Genomic DNA, 17639 nt, shown 5'->3' with positions numbered 1-17639 from the left:
TTTTTTACTCTTCTGATTATTGTTGTTTTGAAGATTGTCCTGTTGTGGTTAGTGGCATTGACACAGCAAGCAGGTAATATCAGTCGTTGTTGTTTAACAGTTTTACAAAGTATAAAATTTCTTTCGATGGAAGCATTTATAAATAATGCCGTTGACCAGCAAAAGCTAACCATCCTATAAACACACGTTTCTCAAGTGCTAAAAAGAAAGGTCAAGTTCGTGGTCACTTTATTAATATCACAACTCAGCTTCACCGTAATCTCGCATAAAACCGCCCGAGGAAGTGCCAAACACTTGATAATTACCTGTTACCACCCCTCACTCAATTTAGTACTTAATTGGCACAATTAAGAGGAAGGCGTTTGCGCCGATCAAGTTCAAGGTGATTCATTGGCATTTGTATCAAATTGCAAGAAGTGATATGCATTGAACGGTTGCACTGGTCGCTGCCACCATTTAGCCCGTATGGGTTCTTTTTCAGGACCGGATTGTTAATTGGCAAAGATGATTTTCGGGCTCGGACACCAGTCCTGCTCTACCTCCACCTCTACACCTATAAGAATCAGTCTTTTGGAGTCTAAACGCATTTGTGTGTTTGATTGGCGGACAATAAACTTGTTGATGTGCCCTGAACACCACCGAGAGCGAGAGTCCGTTGTGGTGCGTGTTGTGGAAGTTTGCGAAAGGAGATTTTGTCCAAATTGGAACCGACCAAAGAGTAAGATTTTACAAAACTTCCATATCTAACAAAATTGATTTTTTGTTTTTTTTCTTAAATTTGATTTATGTGGTGATTAAATGGAGTCGTTGATCTATTGGAGAAATTAACATTTTAAAAATTAATTAAAAAGACAACCACGTCTGAGCGGTTTTTGCACGACTAAAGTCGCATTTCTTGTCGGGTAACCCTGAAGGATAACCAGCAGAACAGGAAAGGACGAATTTTGAAAACTCTTATTGTTCACTTACCAAGGCAATGAACTTGTATGTGTACGTATTATGTCACCAAATGTAGCTAAATAGAGGTTCATTTACAAATTCTTCTTGGAAATTTATTCAAAGTAAATCCTGCGTGGGTTCAACCCCAGCTTACCCCATTACTCACCGCACTGAATCAAAGGAAAAAAGAATTGCAACACCAGACAAATAGGCGTGTTATCTGTAATATTTGAGAGTCTGGTGATTGTAAAGAATTTTAATTTACATTGTGACTGGACTTTTTTATAAATATTGGTCAGTGGCACGCACGTACATCTTCATTGTGTCAATGTTAACAGTGTATTTTTTCTTCAGGGGAGGACATAAGACTGCGGTTGTGCATCCACAACAAACTCACCTATGAATGTGTAAATTTAAGTTTTACTACTAATTAACATGGAACTGCTGCACATAACAGTAAGTACATAACTTCTTCATTTGAATAATGTATTCGACTTAAGATATAATCCGCGTAAAAAATCAATTTGCATACTTATTTTTACGAGTTCAGCACGGGTTCATCGCGATAAAAATGTTGACTTTTGTCATTTGGACATAATTGGATTGACGGCTGTGTTGATTTTGAATTTTCAAATTTAGCACCCACTGTTTACAAAATTTGCACATAACTGTTTAAATTTATGGTAAATGTACCCAGGAAACGACTCTGTGGGTGGTGAGTCAATTTGACTTGATTTTCATTCCAGAGACCACGCCAACCACAAAATTGCAGATCATCGGGTGCCTTGTACTCTTTTTTTGATGATTCATTCGGTTTAAAGCCCTGTAAACTTTCGAAAGCTCTAGTTAGTGTCATTGTTGTAAAAACTCTTGAGATAAATAAATAACATTTCCATACCGGTTTTGGCGCTAATTTATGATAATGCAAACAACTGATTGTTGGGCCAAAGCAGGCTTTATCTTATTTTTAATGGTTCATTAAAATTTTTATTAGACATTAGGCAACCAGTTGTTGGAGATTAGAGCGTTGTCCTGCAAATTAAGAATTTTTGTTGGGGGTAACTACAGGTAAATGGGCAATTGCTTAGAACAATAAAACTAATTATAACTGTAGAGGATTTAACTGAATAATAGGTAATCAAATAGCAATAAAGATACAAAGTTGCAAAGTGCTTCGAGGTCTTCAACGCGTTATTGTTGTAAGAAATGATTGCTTATAATTGTTTAGCCTCACTCCTCAGCAACGTAAATTTAAGAAGTGCTAACCAAAGAACACCAATTTTCATAACTTTTGTTTGTTTAAACTACAGAGTTTTTGGTGTGGAATTTCGTAATTGATCCCATTTTTGCCTTTTCCATCACCCAGCAAATGCGGTGCTCCATTTTCTTTGTTTTGTGTTTTATTTGCTATCATCCAATGAATTGATTCTTTTTTGCGCTTAACTTAATTAGCTTTGCACTGTATTGAATCAACAGCAGCCAAGGAATGAAGAGTTACGATAGAGTTGGTTGCTCGGATGCGTTTTTTGTTGTAAAAACTCCTTTGATAAAGATAATGCGAGCCAATGAAAGAATTCTTTTTTGGGTGTTAATCCCATTTCAATCATTTTTTATTTTTAAATTGATGATTCCTCAAAAAATAAAATACGTATTCTAAAAATTTGTCTATAATTTTGTAATGGTTTATAAGAAAACTTCAGCAGTACTCATCATCATCAGTTTTAGCTTAAAATAATAGAAGTAGACATTTTAGCTTGATGGAAATGAGACATGGAGAAAGAAGAGCTTGATGGGTATTGTTTAAATAAATATTTAACATATTCAGAACCTGTGAACCAGTAAATAATTAATAATACATAATAATTACCTCAATAATTACCAGTTTTATTCATCAGGTATTTGTTTTGGATTATTGATTAACATTAGCGGTATCGATTGTGTAAAAGAATTCAATTAAAATCTTATAGTAGATAAAGGATCATATTAATTGAATCAAAGAATAAAAAATAAATTACCTTAACAAAAGATATAAAAAAATAAATAAGAATAGGTATATTATTAAATTATTATTCGAGCACGTTGTGTGCCCCATTATTTACAAGGTTGATGTGAATAAGGAGTATAACATGCGAGTGTAATACTATACTTTATCTACGACCATGCACTGACCATTCTTTAAGTCAAAAATAAAAACTAAATTCTTTATCAGATTAATTTAATTTGTGAAGTGTTCAAGAAGGTAAAAGAAAAGAAAATTACTTATTGCACCTCAAAACAGTTTCTTATTCGTCTTCATTTCTGCCTATGATATTGAAAATTCTTTTTATAATAAAATGGCCATCGAAAAATAAATATAAACAACAAAATTTAACATTTAATCTTAATATAACAACCTCAGTTAATTTTAATTAAAATTTGATGATCTCACGTGCAGTTTTTCTTGATTTTTAACACATTCGTCTTCTTGAAAATCCAATAAATTTTGAGTAAATTTTTATGTTGATATTAATCATTTAAGCTATGTTAAGTGCGTTTTTTGTAAAATATAGCGCTCATAAAGGCAATTTATATTTTAGATAATCTAACAATTTTCTGAAAATATGCAAAAAGACATTTCTATAAATTGCGTCGGTTTTATGGTACCATAAAACAAAAAATTATCTCATATTGTAATCTCGATTTATTAGGTACTTAATAATAAATCGTTAGCGCATTCTTGGTGATTCCAACCTTGCGAAAAAATCCATTTGACTTGCATCGCTAATTTTGCAGCTATGTGCACTTTTGCTATGCTTAACACCAACTGAAGAAAGGGTAGCAAAAACGACAAGAACAAAGCGAGCTCACATACCTTCATTGACCGCACCAACTTTTCGACGAGATGACGTTGAAAGAATGCCAACATGGTCGGAAATCTCAGACAGGAGTGCCGCTTATATTAATAGCCAACAATACGGGAGTCGATCTTTGCCCCTGAGAACAGCAGTGGAAAGAGTTCCCGACCTGTGAGTTACTGACCCCCAAATTTGCTGACTAACTCTTTAAACTTCTGTAGAATTGCAGACTCGCGGCGGATTCCTTTGAGAGATGCCGTGGAGAAGAGGCCAGCTCCTGATGAGCCTTTGGAGGACAATGTGGATCTTTTGGATTTGAATAACTACGATCTTTATAATTTCGATGGGAGTTTTAAGAATGTGGATCTTTATTATTATCCGCCACGACAGACTTTGTACACCCCTTTCCAGTACTTTCGGGACTTGATAAGGGATCAGTATGTGTCGTCTCCTTATGCTACTCCGTTTCGGGTTGATAACGACTCTCAGGAGTTGATAAAGTATCCGAGCTTTGCCAGAGGTCGCAGTCTTTACTCCAATAATCCATTTTTCAAAGGGAATCGACACTCCGAGATCATCGAAACCGTCGTGGATCCTCGTGAGGAACAAGAGAAGATTGTTTGTTATGTCCAAGCTGCTGCGTCTTATAGAAAAGAACCACTGGCTTTCAGCCCGGAAGATTTAGATCCTTTTGCTTGCACTCATGTCATCTACGCGTTTGCTTCCATCGACCCTCATAACTTCAACATGATTTCTAATGACGATGAGTTTGATATTGTCCAAGGAGGTTACACCTCAGTCACAGGTCTTAAACGCATAAATCCTAAGCTAAAAGTGTTAATAGCAGTGGGGGAACGGCGACACGAAGGTTCTAACCGGTTTAGCAGCATGGTCTCCAGTGCCAACAGGAGAAGAGAATTTATTAGATCAGCGATAACACTAATTAAAGAGTATGGTTTCGATGGAATTGATATTCACTGGGAGTATCCAGGAGCTGAAGAGTTCGGAGGACGCTTGACTGATAAAGAATACCTCAACTTGTTCTTGGAGGAACTTTCGGAGATTTTCAAACCACGCGGATGGCTACTTTCAATAGCTGTCCCAGCATCGCGGTTTAGAATAGAAGACGGTTTTATCCCCAAGAAACTGACGAATTTAGTCGACTTCGTCAACTTACAAGCTTTTGATTTTCACAGAGAAAGAGAACCGGTAGCTGATCACCATTCTAACTTATATTCGCGCCCACATGACAACGGTTTAGATCTCTTTCTAAGTGTCGTAAGTTTAGTCAAACTTTATAAGTCCAATCTAAAAGTGTTCATTTAGGACTACGCGGTCAAATTCTGGCTCAAGAAAGGTCTGCCTAAATCGAAAATTTTAATTGGAATTCCTTTCTTTGGCCGCTCCTTCACCCTTCAATACCTCAATGAAACTCAAGAAGGAGCTCCCATCAAAGGTCCGGGGCGTGAAGGGTTCTACACCCAAAATCCCGGCTTTTTATCCTACTTCGAAATCTGCGACATGTTGTTGAATGAAGGGTGGCATAAAAGCACCGATGAAGCAGGATCGCCCTTCATGGTCTATGGTGACCAATGGGTTGGTTACGACGACGCGGAAAGCATCGAACGTAAAATCAATTATGTACAAGACATGAATCTTGGAGGTGTTTTTGTGTGGACCACGGACCTCGATGACTTCAAAGGTGTCTGCGGCATGAAGTGGCCTCTTTTGACCACAATCAATCGGCATCTTAAAGGTGAGAGAAACCATCGACTTTCTGTTTAAACGTTTTGATTCTCTAGGTAATGAACTGTTACCAATGCAAGAAAATAAGGATCCACCAACGAAACCTTATGGTACTTGCCACTCAGATGGTCTTTTCAGTGACCCTAGAAACTGTGCCGCTTATTACGTGTGTCGCTCAGGTTTAAGTTACCACTTATCCTGTGCGGATAAAATGATGTTTGATCCTGCCTCCGGAAAATGCGAATTCAATTTGGGGCAAAAATGCAGACCTGGAGAAGTTGTTCATTTACCCAACGTGTTCAGATTCGGTGATAATTCAATAACTGCTGAACTAAAAGACGACAAGCCTAAGGTAACGCTTGGAGTTGCTCTAACTTGGATTGACACAATCTTTTAGGTTGTCTGCTACATGACCAACTGGGCTTTCTACAGAAAAGCGGAAGGGAAGTTTGTACCAGAACACATCGACCAGAGACTTTGCACCCACGTGGTCTACGCTTTTGCCAGTTTGGACCCCGATAAACTCATACTGAAAGAGTTTGATCCTTGGGCTGACTTAGACAACAGTGAGTTTAATTACCAACCAAATCAACACCTTTCCACGTTTATTTTTAGATCTTTACGAAAGAGTCACCTCATTCCAAGACACCAAAGTCATGCTATCGCTAGGCGGTTGGACTGATTCCGCCGGAGACAAATACTCAAGACTGGTCAGCGACGGTTCCGCAAGACGTCGATTTGTTGTTGGGGTCGTCAGTTTCTTACGCAGACACAACTTCAGAGGATTACATTTCGACTGGAATTATCCAGTGTGTTGGCAAAGCAACTGTTTGAAAGGAGCATCTTCGGATAAACCCAATTTCTCGAAGCTCATCCAGGTGGGAATATCTTCGTCCCGATAAAAATCTAAATTCAGTTTTAGGAACTGCGACGGGAATTCGATAAACAAAATCCGCCGCTTCTTCTAGCAGCGGCGATTTCTGGGTACAAAGAAGTTTTAGATGTAGCGTACGACCTTCAGTCACTCGGAGCAGCTTTAGACTTCCTTTCGGTTATGACCTATGACTACCATGGCGCTTGGGAGTGGCAAACTGGTCATGTTAGTCCTCTGTACCACCGCCAAGGCGACAAGTACTCGCAATACAATACTGTAACTACTCCAAAGTTAGTGACGTAATTATTTTAACCATTTCTTTTAGAACTTCACCATGGAGTACATAGCGGCACGTGGAGTGCCAAGAGAAAAACTCCTTGTAGGAATTCCTTTCTATGGCCAAAGCTTCACATTATCCAAAACAACAACGCACGATCAGGGAGCTAAAAGTGCAGGTCCTGGTGAAGCCGGCGAGTACACCAAACAACCTGGAATGTTGGCTTACTACGAAATTTGCAACAGAATCAGAAGCCAACGCTGGATAGTCAACCGCGACACTGCCGGTGCTACTGGACCTTTTGCCTACCGTGGTGACCAATGGGTCGGTTTCGAAGATGTGACTTCAGTCCGCGAGAAAGCCGAATATATCAAAAATAAAGGTTTTGGAGGAGCTGTCGCGTGGACTATCGATCTGGACGACTTCTCCAATAGATGTTGCGGTGGTTCTTACCCTCTCCTCCGCAGCTTGAATCGCGGTCTTGGTTTGATACCTGACACACCATCTAGAGAAGATTGTACGAAACCACCGGCACCTGTAACACCCGCGCCTCCGCAAACCACAACAGGAGTAGACACCGGAGCTGCAAGTACTGAACATATGCATCCAGACTGGGAACCTTCGAGTACACAATCCACGACTACTAGTCCTTGGTGGTCAACTCAATCGACGACAGCGTGGTGGACTAGTACAACACGCAGAACCACCACGACTAGAAGAACTACAACAACTAGACGTACCACTACCAAAAGACCATCGACAACTACTACTAAACCAACGACATCGACATGGTGGCCTACTCAAGGAACGACGATTCCACCACCTGCTGTTGTTATGCCCGAAGTGGAAAAACCGACACAGCCATGCGAACCAGGACAGTACATTCCGGATCCTAACAATTGCAACGCGTTTTACAGATGCGTTCTTGGAGAGTTGCGCAAGCAGTATTGTGCTGGTGGTCTTCATTGGAATAGAGAGAGGAAGATATGCGACTGGCCAAAAGAAGCAAAATGTGATGAAGATAAACGTAAATAAATAGTTTGGTTCGTCACATTGATCCCCAACTTGAGTTTTTAGCTATCCACAAACCCACAACACCGTGGTGGCAACAATCAACCCAAAAACCACCAACGGCTGTGACTCACTGGCAGACCAAAACAACCACGGAGCGAGTAACTACTAGCACTTCTGGTACTACAGCGTCGCAAATAATCGAAGAAAAGTGCACCAGTGGCGAGTACTATCCACACTCATCTTGTTCATCCTTCTACGTTTGTGTCAACGGACATTTAGTGGAGCAGAGTTGCGCACCTGGACTTCACTACAACACGGCTAGTGGTATCTGCGACTGGAAATATAAAGTTAGTTGTGCAGGGCGTAAAGAATTAGCTCAAAAGTACAAGCTACACAAATTTAACGATATAGGTACGTATTAGTACGCTTCAAGTCTCTTAAACCAAATCTAAATCACTGTTAGGTCAACCCCAGCCTTACTCCGACTGTAGCGGTAACAGATTTGCATCGTACCCTGGCAACTGCAATAAGTACTTGCAGTGCAATTTAGGCAAATTTGAAAGTTATGCGTGTGCTGCTGGTTTGCACTGGAATAACGTAAGAAAACCAACATAGTCTTACAAACACTTCCATGTTTGTTTATAGGAAAGATCTATTTGTGACTGGCCGGAAAATGCGAAATGCACCGGGACTAGCAATGTTGACGAAGACGACATTGTAACTGTTAAACCACCTCCACCAACCACCCATGCTCCCACAAGCGAGTGGAAACCTCCAACCACCGATTGGAGCCCTCCTAGCAGTACAGGTTATCCGGAATGGCAACCCACGGAGTGGCATCCACCTATCCCACCAACTTCCGAGCAGCCGCCTCTTCCAGAAGCCTTGAAACCTCAATCTGGGTACTTTAAAGTCGTCTGTTATTTCACGAACTGGGCGTGGTACCGAAAAGGACTTGGAAAATATCTCCCCGAAGACATTCACCCAGACCTTTGTACTCATATAGTGTACGGATTTGCAGTGTTGGACTTTGAAAACTTGATCGTCAAAGCTCATGATTCTTGGGCCGATTTTGATAACCGTAATACCACAAAACCCTCTTATCACGGGTCTAACTTTACTGTTACAGAGTTTTACAAGCGAGTCACTGCCTTCAAATCAAAAGGCATTAAAGTCTCCCTTGCGTTGGGTGGCTGGAACGATTCCCAAGGAGATAAGTACTCCAGACTTGTCAACAATCCCGCAGCCAGAGCAAGGTTCATTAAACACGTCCTGGAATTCATAGAAAAATGGAACTTCGATGGTTTAGACCTCGATTGGGAGTACCCGAAATGTTGGCAAGTCGACTGTAAGAAGGGCCCTGATTCCGACAAACAAGCCTTTGCTGCGTGGGTCACCGAAATCAAACAAGCTTTTAAACCGAAAGGCTACCTCCTTTCAGCTGCTGTCTCACCAAGCAAAACTGTGATCGATGCGGGTTATGTGGTACCAGTTCTTGCGGAATACTTGGACTGGGTTGCTGTTATGACGTACGACTTCCATGGTCAATGGGACAAACAAACTGGACACGTGGCTCCGTTGTACTATCATCCTGATGACGCAGTGTCGTTCTATAATACCGTAAGTTGATTTTATAACTTCACTGAATTTTACAAGAAACGTTTCAGAACTTCTCCATCAACTACTGGATTTCTGAAGGTGTACCAAGAAGAAAGATCGTCATGGGTATGCCCTTATACGGCCAAGCGTTCCGTCTGGAAAAAGAATCAAACAACGGCCTCAACGCTAAAGCTCCAGGTCCCGGACAAGCTGGAGACTACACTAGAGCCGCTGGATTCTTAGCTTACTACGAAATCTGCCACAACATCAAAACTCAAGGATGGACTGTGGTAAAAGACCCCAAGAGACGCATGGGTCCTTATGCTTATAAAGGCGACCAATGGGTTTCATTCGATGATCAAGAAATGATACGTATTAAATCAGAGTACATCAGAAAAATGGATTTGGGCGGTGGTATGATCTGGGCTCTTGACTTAGATGACTTCAAAAACAGGTGTGGGGAGGGACGACACCCGCTTTTGACCACAATCCGAAACGTGCTAGCTGATGCTGGCACAGGCCAACAAGAACCCATTGCACCCATCGAACCTGAAGAAACGTACAAACCGTCACCACCAGAACCGGTGGAAGCAGAAAGCGAAGTAGATCTGCCACCAACAGTTCATTCTTCCACGATGGTACCTTCACCGGCTCATTCCACCACGGAAGGGACATTGGTTAACACCAACTCTGAATACAAAGTAGTTTGCTACTTTACGAATTGGGCTTGGTACAGACAAGGCCACGGCAAATATCTACCTTCTGATATTGATCCAGATTTGTGCACGCATATTGTCTATGGATTCGCCGTGCTCAATGGAGATCAGCTTATTATTAAACCACACGACACTTGGGCAGATTTTGATAACAGTAAGAAAAATTTGAGTCCTCGAACATTTTTAACACTCCTTTCTAGAATTCTACGAAAAAGTCACCGCTTTTAAAGCCAAGGGAATCAAAGTCCTGGTTGCTATAGGAGGATGGAACGACTCTGCTGGTGACAAGTACTCCCGTTTAGTCAACAATCCATCAGCGCGCCGCCGCTTCATCGCCCACGTGGTTGACTTTATTGAAACAAATAATTTCGATGGATTAGACTTGGATTGGGAATATCCCAAATGTTGGCAAGTCGACTGCAGCAAAGGACCGGCTTCTGACAAAGGAGCGTTCGCTGAATTCGTCAAAGAACTACATGAAGCCTTCCAACCAAAGGGATGGCTGTTGTCAGCTGCCGTCTCACCAAGTCGGCGTGTGGTCGATGCAGGTTACGATGTCCCCGCTTTATCGAGATATTTGGATTGGATAGCAGTGATGTGTTATGATTACCACGGCCAATGGGACAAGATAACTGGGCATGTGGCACCCATGTATGCCCATCCTGAGGATGCAGATGCTACTTTTAATACAGTAAGTCAATGAAAATTCGAGGGTTATTTATTGTAACGAAATTTTAGAACTTCACGATTCACTACTGGATTGAGCAAGGAGCTGACAGGAAAAAACTGGTGATGGGTATGCCCATGTATGGACAATCCTTCTCTCTAGCTGATAATAGTCAGAGTGGGCTCAACGCACCCACCTATGGAGGAGGAGAAGCCGGGGAAGAAACCAGAGCTAGAGGTTTCCTCGCGTACTATGAAGTACGTTTATTTTTATTTAGTACCATTGCTTATCTTAAACTTCCAGATTTGTACCAACGTTATAAACAAAGGTTGGTCGGTGGTCAGAGACAGGAAAGGACGAATTGGTCCCTACGCCCATCTACGTGACCAATGGGTTTCTTTCGACGACATAGGAATGATTCGGCACAAATCCGAGTATATCAAAGCGATGGGACTTGGAGGTGGTATGATCTGGGCGCTTGATTTGGACGATTTTAGAAATCTCTGTGGTTGTGAAGAGTACCCTCTTCTTAGAACCATCAATAGGGTACTAAGAGACTACGCCAAACCAGACCCTAAATGTATCCTCGGTAAAGCGACCAGCAAGCCCACTAGCAAACCAACCAAGAAACCAATTATTCACAAGCCGACGACTCAGTCTCCTTTTGAACCCAACGAACCAATTTTACCTCCAGAAGTCCTACCGTGCCAAGGACGACTTTTTGTAGCTGATGACCATAATTGTAACCAGTACTACTTGTGCAACCAAGGACAGCTGCAACTTCAAGTTTGTCCAAATGGGTTGTATTGGAATAGAGACCATTGTGATTGGCCCGAAAACACTGAGTGTCATCCTGATGCCAGTAGTACAATGCCACCTTCGACAACACCAACTCCTGCGACTGAAGAACCGAACGAAATTGAGGGTCCTGAGCAACCAGTTACGCCACCACCACAACCACCAAGTGGTGGTACCGATGTCGTTCAAAGCGACTACAAAGTCGTTTGTTACTTCACCAATTGGGCTTGGTACCGCCAAGGCGACGGAAAGTACCTTCCACAAGACATAGACGCGAATCTTTGTACCCACATCAACTACGGATTCGCGGTGTTAGACTCCAGCTCTCTAACTCTGAAACCCCATGACTCTTGGGCCGACATCGACAACGAATTTTACAAGAAAGTAATCGAGTTCAAATCGCGTGGAGTCAAAGTTCTTATTGCCTTGGGTGGTTGGAACGACTCTGCCGGTAACAAGTACTCCCGCTTAGTCAACGACCCACAAGCTAGAGCTAGATTCATAGAGCATGTCGTGGAATTTATCGAAAAGTGGGGCTTCGATGGGCTGGATCTCGACTGGGAATATCCGAAATGTTGGCAAGTGGACTGCAACAAAGGCCCCGATTCGGATAAAGAAAGCTTCGCTGCCTTAGTACGCGAACTTAGCGAAGCTTTCAGACCTAAAGGATTATTACTGTCGTCGGCAGTCTCCCCAAGCAAAGCTGTGATCGACGCTGGATATGACGTCCCAACTTTGTCGAGGTATTTCGACTGGATTGCTGTCATGACTTACGATTTCCACGGACATTGGGACAAGCAAACCGGACATGTCGCGCCGCTTTATTATTATCCAGGGGACGCCTATGACTACTTCAATGCCGTAAGTTTCACCCTTATTTTAGTACCATCTAAAATTCTAAATTATTAGAACTTCTCCCTCAACTACTGGATCGAGAAAGGCGCCGCACCCTCCAAACTCGTCATGGGCATGCCACTATACGGCCAAAGCTTCAGTTTAGCCGACGCAGCCGATCGTGGTCTCAACGCCAAGTCCTATGGACCCGGAGAAGCAGGAGAATTCACTAGAGCCGGAGGTTTCTTAGCTTTCTACGAGGTAAATTCCAACTTATGTAACATCCAAATTTAGTTGACACGTGTCGTAGATCTGCGAAAGAGTGAAGAAAAGAGGATGGACCGTCACAAGAGATCCTCAGGGTCGTATAGGTCCCTATGCTTACATGTCAAGTCAATGGGTTTCTTACGATGACATAGCTGATATAAGAAGGAAATCTCGTCTCGTTAAAGACTTGGGATTAGGTGGTGGTATGATTTGGGCGTTGGATTTGGACGACTTTAGAAACAGATGTGGTTGTGGTAAACATCCACTTCTGAAGACTCTTAATAATGAGTTGCGCGGAACGCCTTCTGATATTGATGTGCTCAATTGTACGTAGATTTAGGGTAGATGCAGTAAGTTTGTGATGCTTAAGTTAATGAAATTTTCATTATGACAATTCCTATGTACTTTAAGGATTAGAAAAATAAAAACAATGTTTAAAAAAAACAGAGTTTTATTGATGAGGGTTGATATGAAAACGCTCCACTGTTATGCAATAGTTTAATCAGTTTTAAACGTTTTATTTTCTATAATATATATTTTTTATAACAGTGTGTTAACAATGCAATATAATTATGTATAATAAATTTCGTAAGTATTTCACAATTTAAGAATCTATTCTGAAACGTTGCTACCTAATAAAGTTAGAAGTAATTTGACTTTGGATTTGTTATTTTAAAAAACCATACATCTTAAATTTCAATGTAAATATTTCACAGCACAACAAGAAATTAAATTAACAACCCAACAAAACAATAAGTCCAACCAACATCTCCATGTACAAAAGAAAATAAAGCACATCATCACAAAGAAGTTCGGTTAACAACGAAGGAACAGTGTTCCTGTTATAACCCGCACACAAAGAAATAAATATATTTTTGCGATTTATTTGTACTTGAGCTATCTATAAAAATAAATATGTCCTACCCACAGGAAAATCTATACAAGATTTGCATAGGCAAGAGGAAGAAGTATGCCCTTATTAAATTACAAAACAAATAATTTCAATTCAGATCAATTCCCATAATGACGCCGTGCAACAATTCTTGCTGTTGAAATGATATTTGTTTTCTAGCAAACTCCTAAACTATAACAGCTAATCACCGTCACGAGACATTATGAAATCTATAAATCGCTACCATCGCGTCATTCCGACACGACCTTTAACCTTCGCTATTCGTCGTCGGTGTCGTATTCGCTCAAGTAGTCTTGGATGGGTATAGGTCTAGGGAACGGCGCTGACGTCATCTGACTGCAACCCCCACCGTCTATGACTTAAATTTCGCGCATCCACTACGGAACGTACTTACATCAACCTACGATAATGGTTTAGCCACTCCTCCACCATTTGAGCAACGAGCAGCGGCCGTTTATGCAGCAGTTGTTGTGCCACCAAAATGCCGCCTTCCGTCTCGCAGACATCCAACCACTGCCTCAGAATGGTCTCTTCGCGGCCCAACTGCACAAAAACCACAGTTTTGTTAAAGTTCACTCTCCACCGACAGCTTAGTTGTCGGTGTGCAGCGACTTACCTCTGATTCAGTTAGAAAGTGTATCGGGAGTAACTTCCGATCTCGATCCATTAATGGAAGAAATGTACTTTGAAGCTGATCTGCGCCTATGTTACTATGTTGAGTTGAAGGTCGTGTATCTAAGCGACTATAAGGCTCCAGTGGAACCAAAGCAGAGAAATGTCCTCTAGTGTAACCCAAAGCTATCGGCGTGCGCATACAAAAACTTTGCTCCCACAGCAGTGGTAAATAGACACCTTCAAAACGGGCGTAACCCAATGCCTCGCCTCGAAAACTTTTCACGTATTTCACTCCGTATACTATAATAGGGCGGCGTAAGATATGAGCTAAAGTAAAAACATGTAATTGCTCTAGACTAGTTCCAGGTTGACTGGCTAAGGAAAGCAAACTTGTCCAATCTTCTTCCCACTGCGCCTCGTCCAAGGAATACTGAAGGAAAGAAGCTTGGCTGGCTTCGTACTCCTTCCAGCGCGGGTAAAACCTGGAACAACATCATCAGACCTCCCATTTATAACTTTTGGGTTGAAATTTTGCGACTTACATATGCCCACTCTGGCTGAGACTCTCAGCCAACGCCCTCCTCAAAGTGTTATCCCTGTCAAAGACCCCCCACGTCGCCTGCATGACCGAATCCAGCAAACAATCTCCAGCTGACCTGTTCCACAACGCGTACAACCGCGAACCTAATCGAACCGTTAATTCTAACGACCAATTAATAACAGCAGGTTCACTCTCCAACTGGCATTGCGCATCTTTATCTAACAACTCGTTAAACAACTGCTCCTGAACAGCCCCTGGCAACTCGTCCACCTCAGCGGGTAAAGCAAAAGTTGGAAAATCGGTAACAAAATTGCATGGAAAATTCCCTTTCCTCTGCCTCAAACTAGACGCAAAGTGTCTCCGAATATCAGCAGCTAAATCCGGTGCTACATAACTCGGTACTCTCTTCACACCTGACCCTGATCCTTCTATTTGAGATAAAAGAACAGCGAGAAGATCTTCGCGCTGAAATCTGATTGCTAAATGAACTAGAGTATGCCCAACGTCAAAAGCGGAGCTTCTATTAAGTATCGCGACTTCCGACGCGGTTAGGGTACGAGCAGGGTTGCCTCCTGAGGCCAAATAAGCCTCCACTGGGTTAGGATCACCCTCTATAACTCCAATACAAGCGTTAAGCCAATTCCAATCGGCGTTACGACGTGAATGACGAGTTTTACGATCGTTCTCGAGATTGTTTGGTGTCTGAGCTGATTCGAGGATGTTTGGGCTGGTACGGTTCTTTTCAGATTCGTTGTCGCGATCTGGAGAAGGCAATATCAGACTTGACGCTTGGGGGCGGTGGGGGTTGTTTGCGCCGCACATTGCGCACTTTTTGGATTTGGGCCAGTTGTCGTAAGTACATAACTAGAAAGAAAAAGTGCTGAGGTCAGTTTATTGATTAGATTGATTGCAAAATTCAAGGATGCACTAAATTAATAAATCTAAATTATATTGCACAAATGCAATGGAGGCGCCGATTGTATTGTAGCGACTTGAAAAAACAATTAATGCAGAAGTTATGTAAAACCGTATATAACATTTTCGCATAAATATTCAATAAAGATTATATCTAAACATAGAAAATTCCAATAGTAATGTCAAATGTAGGTCAAATAGGGTAATAATAAGAAAAATCCATAATTTACCGCTATAAAAAAATGCAGTGTTCATTTTATTATTCTTTAAAAAAAGGTTTTCAGAATTTTTTTCAATTTTTTGTTCCTAACCCAAAAAAAGTTGAATTTTTTAAAAAAGGCAAAAATTTTATTAGGTTTATAATCTTAATTTTTTTTGTATTTTTTTCTAAAAAGTACATTTCAAACAAAAAAATTTGAAAAAAAAGTCCCAATAAATTAATTTTCGAAAAAGTTATAGCTATTTAAAAATATAAAAGCCATTTTTTGGAAAAAATCGTAACTTTTTTGGGTTGAGAACAAAAATTTGAAAAAATCTGAGAACTGTTTTTGATAGGGTAGCAAAAGCCAAATCGAAAAGAGTCGGGGTCAAAAGTGGTAGATTTGGTATGGAATACCCCAATGAGATCCAAAAACGTCCATTTTCATAACAGAAATGTTTGTTTGAACTGTTCATCCATAATTTCAAAGATGTGGTTTTTATGGACAACAATTGTCTTGTTGCTCCAAACCTTTGTAAACTCATGTTTATATAACTGCACAATTACATAATTCGCAATAGTTGAAAAACGTTTTCATTCCCATTCTAAGAAAGTTCCTTATTCTTACAATTATTTATATTCGGAGCCGTTCAAAAATTGTTAGAATGTAAATGCTATGGAGGTCATAAAATGCCTTTTTTCCTAATAGAAATGTTTGTTACAATTACTGTAGACAAAGTTGTTTTTATGAACTCATGTTTATGTAACTGTGGTTTCACAAATGGCAAAACCTAAATCAAATAAAAACTATGAAAAGTACTCACAACACAGACCCATTTGCCTTGCGTCCTTCTGCTGTTCTCAAGATTGGTAATAGTGGGAGGGCTATTGTTGTGTGACCTTGATAAACTCTGGGCCAGATCTGAATGCTGCGTCGAGATTTTAAGGGGTTGTATATGTTCATGTAGATTGTTGGCAGTGGTGGTTTGCAAAGCACCACACTGCTGACAGAGTTGTTCTTTTGATGGATTTGGAAACGTGCAATTGTCACATGTCCACTTCCTTTTGAATTTGTTATCACAAGACCCGGCTGCAGTGGAAGTAAGCTTGTCGTCGCTGCCATGTAGACGGTAGATGTCTTCACTGACAAAAGGTTTGGGACCTCTGCACATGGTGCATTTGATTGATGATGGAAAGTTTGCATATGTACAGTATTCACATGACCATTTTGCATCGCTTTCGCTCATTTTTAAGGTTTTTAGACGACCTGAATACAAAAACAGGTGATATACATGCGATGAGTTGTGTCAAGAATTGATCATATTTGTGTTATGGTGGCTGCTCGAAGGGTTGTGGAGACTACTTCTGAGGGCGTTGCAACAAATCCATTATTGGGATGATCACCTGGAAAGGGAAGGGGAGGATTAGAATGATTTTTGGCAAAGGAGTCGTTTAAACTTGCACTAAGACAATGCCAATGTCAGATCTAAAATTATGCTGTTATAAGTCCAAACCTGGTGGAAATTTAGGGCACGTCAGATGCTGCTGAATCAACGACAACACGAAAATTTATGATGGGTGATAAGTACAAGGCCAACAGAGTTAAAAACCGTGCTTTTTTATGGAATTCGGAATTATCACAAATTTCTCTCTCACCTTCAATAACAGGGTCAAATAAATGTTTTTATAATGAAGGCACAGTAATTTATGTCTAGTGTAGATCGAAAAACAAATAATTTAGATACCATTTGTATAATAATCGATACGCCTGATGTCAAATCAATCGGAATTTTAGAAAACGTCAAAATATTGCTATTTTGACAAATTTTCATCACCTTTCCACTTCGTCCATGACAACTACACAGGAAACTGCACTACCGACCCGACATAC

At 40.9% G+C, this 17639-nt stretch overlaps 2 protein-coding genes across 5 annotated transcripts; one reads left to right on the top strand and one right to left on the bottom strand.

Moving 5' to 3' along the window:
• Positions 1-1298: 1298 nt before the first annotated feature.
• Positions 1299-13009, top strand: Cht10 (Chitinase 10). The gene is made up of 19 exons (XM_088046007.1): positions 1299-1395; positions 3712-3944; positions 3995-5051; positions 5100-5529; positions 5576-5871; positions 5917-6085; positions 6135-6397; positions 6442-6669; positions 6719-7697; positions 7748-8095; positions 8148-8281; positions 8330-8765; positions 8814-9304; positions 9352-10153; positions 10200-10690; positions 10738-10923; positions 10970-12325; positions 12374-12559; positions 12609-13009. The coding sequence occupies exons 1-19, from the start codon at positions 1375-1377 to the stop codon at positions 12897-12899; spliced, it is 8397 nt and encodes a 2798-aa protein (XP_087902133.1). The 5' UTR covers positions 1299-1374; the 3' UTR covers positions 12900-13009.
• A 424-nt stretch (positions 13010-13433) lies between these two features.
• trbd (ubiquitin thioesterase trabid) lies at positions 13434-17635 on the bottom strand. 4 transcript variants are annotated; one of them, XM_088046012.1, is made up of 6 exons: positions 17584-17635; positions 16573-17152; positions 14636-15498; positions 14095-14575; positions 13873-14021; positions 13434-13814 (listed from the first exon to the last, which is right to left on the bottom strand). In XM_088046012.1, exons 2-6 carry the CDS (start codon positions 16993-16995, stop codon positions 13736-13738), a joined length of 1995 nt encoding a protein of 664 aa, XP_087902138.1. In that variant the 5' UTR covers positions 16996-17152; positions 17584-17635; the 3' UTR covers positions 13434-13735. The 4 variants fall into 4 exon arrangements, with proteins under 4 accessions (XP_087902138.1, XP_087902139.1, XP_087902135.1 ...); XM_088046013.1 differs by having other exon boundaries at positions 16582-17152; positions 17405-17629; XM_088046009.1 differs by having other exon boundaries at positions 17405-17628.
• Between the last annotated feature and the right edge of the window lie 4 nt (positions 17636-17639).

This window comes from Gnatocerus cornutus, chromosome 9 (genome assembly GCF_029298725.1).
Source record: "Gnatocerus cornutus isolate USDA-ARS CGAHR chromosome 9, icGnaCorn1.1, whole genome shotgun sequence".
NCBI classification, from domain to species: Eukaryota; Metazoa; Arthropoda; class Insecta; order Coleoptera; family Tenebrionidae; genus Gnatocerus; species Gnatocerus cornutus.
The sequence above is the reverse complement of the archived record's forward strand: the minus strand, read 5'-3'. Positions and strand labels throughout refer to the sequence as shown.

What these genes read in the sequence shown, in the direction of transcription:
- Cht10 (XM_088046007.1), top strand. Translation starts at nt 1,375, where the DNA reads ATGGAACTGCTGCACATAACA. An exon ending in TGGAACTGCTGCACATAACA is followed by an intron (nt 1,396 to 3,711) that starts GTAAGTACATAA and finishes CTAATTTTGCAG; the next exon opens with CTATGTGCACTTTTGCTATG. An exon ending in CCTATGACTACTTCAATGCC is followed by an intron (nt 12,326 to 12,373) that starts GTAAGTTTCACC and finishes CTAAATTATTAG; the next exon opens with AACTTCTCCCTCAACTACTG.
- trbd (XM_088046012.1), bottom strand. Translation starts at nt 16,995, where the DNA reads ATGAGCGAAAGCGATGCAAAATGGTCATGTGAATACTGTACATATGCA. An exon ending in AAGGCAAATGGGTCTGTGTT is followed by an intron (nt 15,499 to 16,572) that starts GTGAGTACTTTT and finishes TTTTCTTTCTAG; the next exon opens with TTATGTACTTACGACAACTG. An exon ending in CTCAGCCAGAGTGGGCATAT is followed by an intron (nt 14,576 to 14,635) that starts GTAAGTCGCAAA and finishes ATGTTGTTCCAG; the next exon opens with GTTTTACCCGCGCTGGAAGG.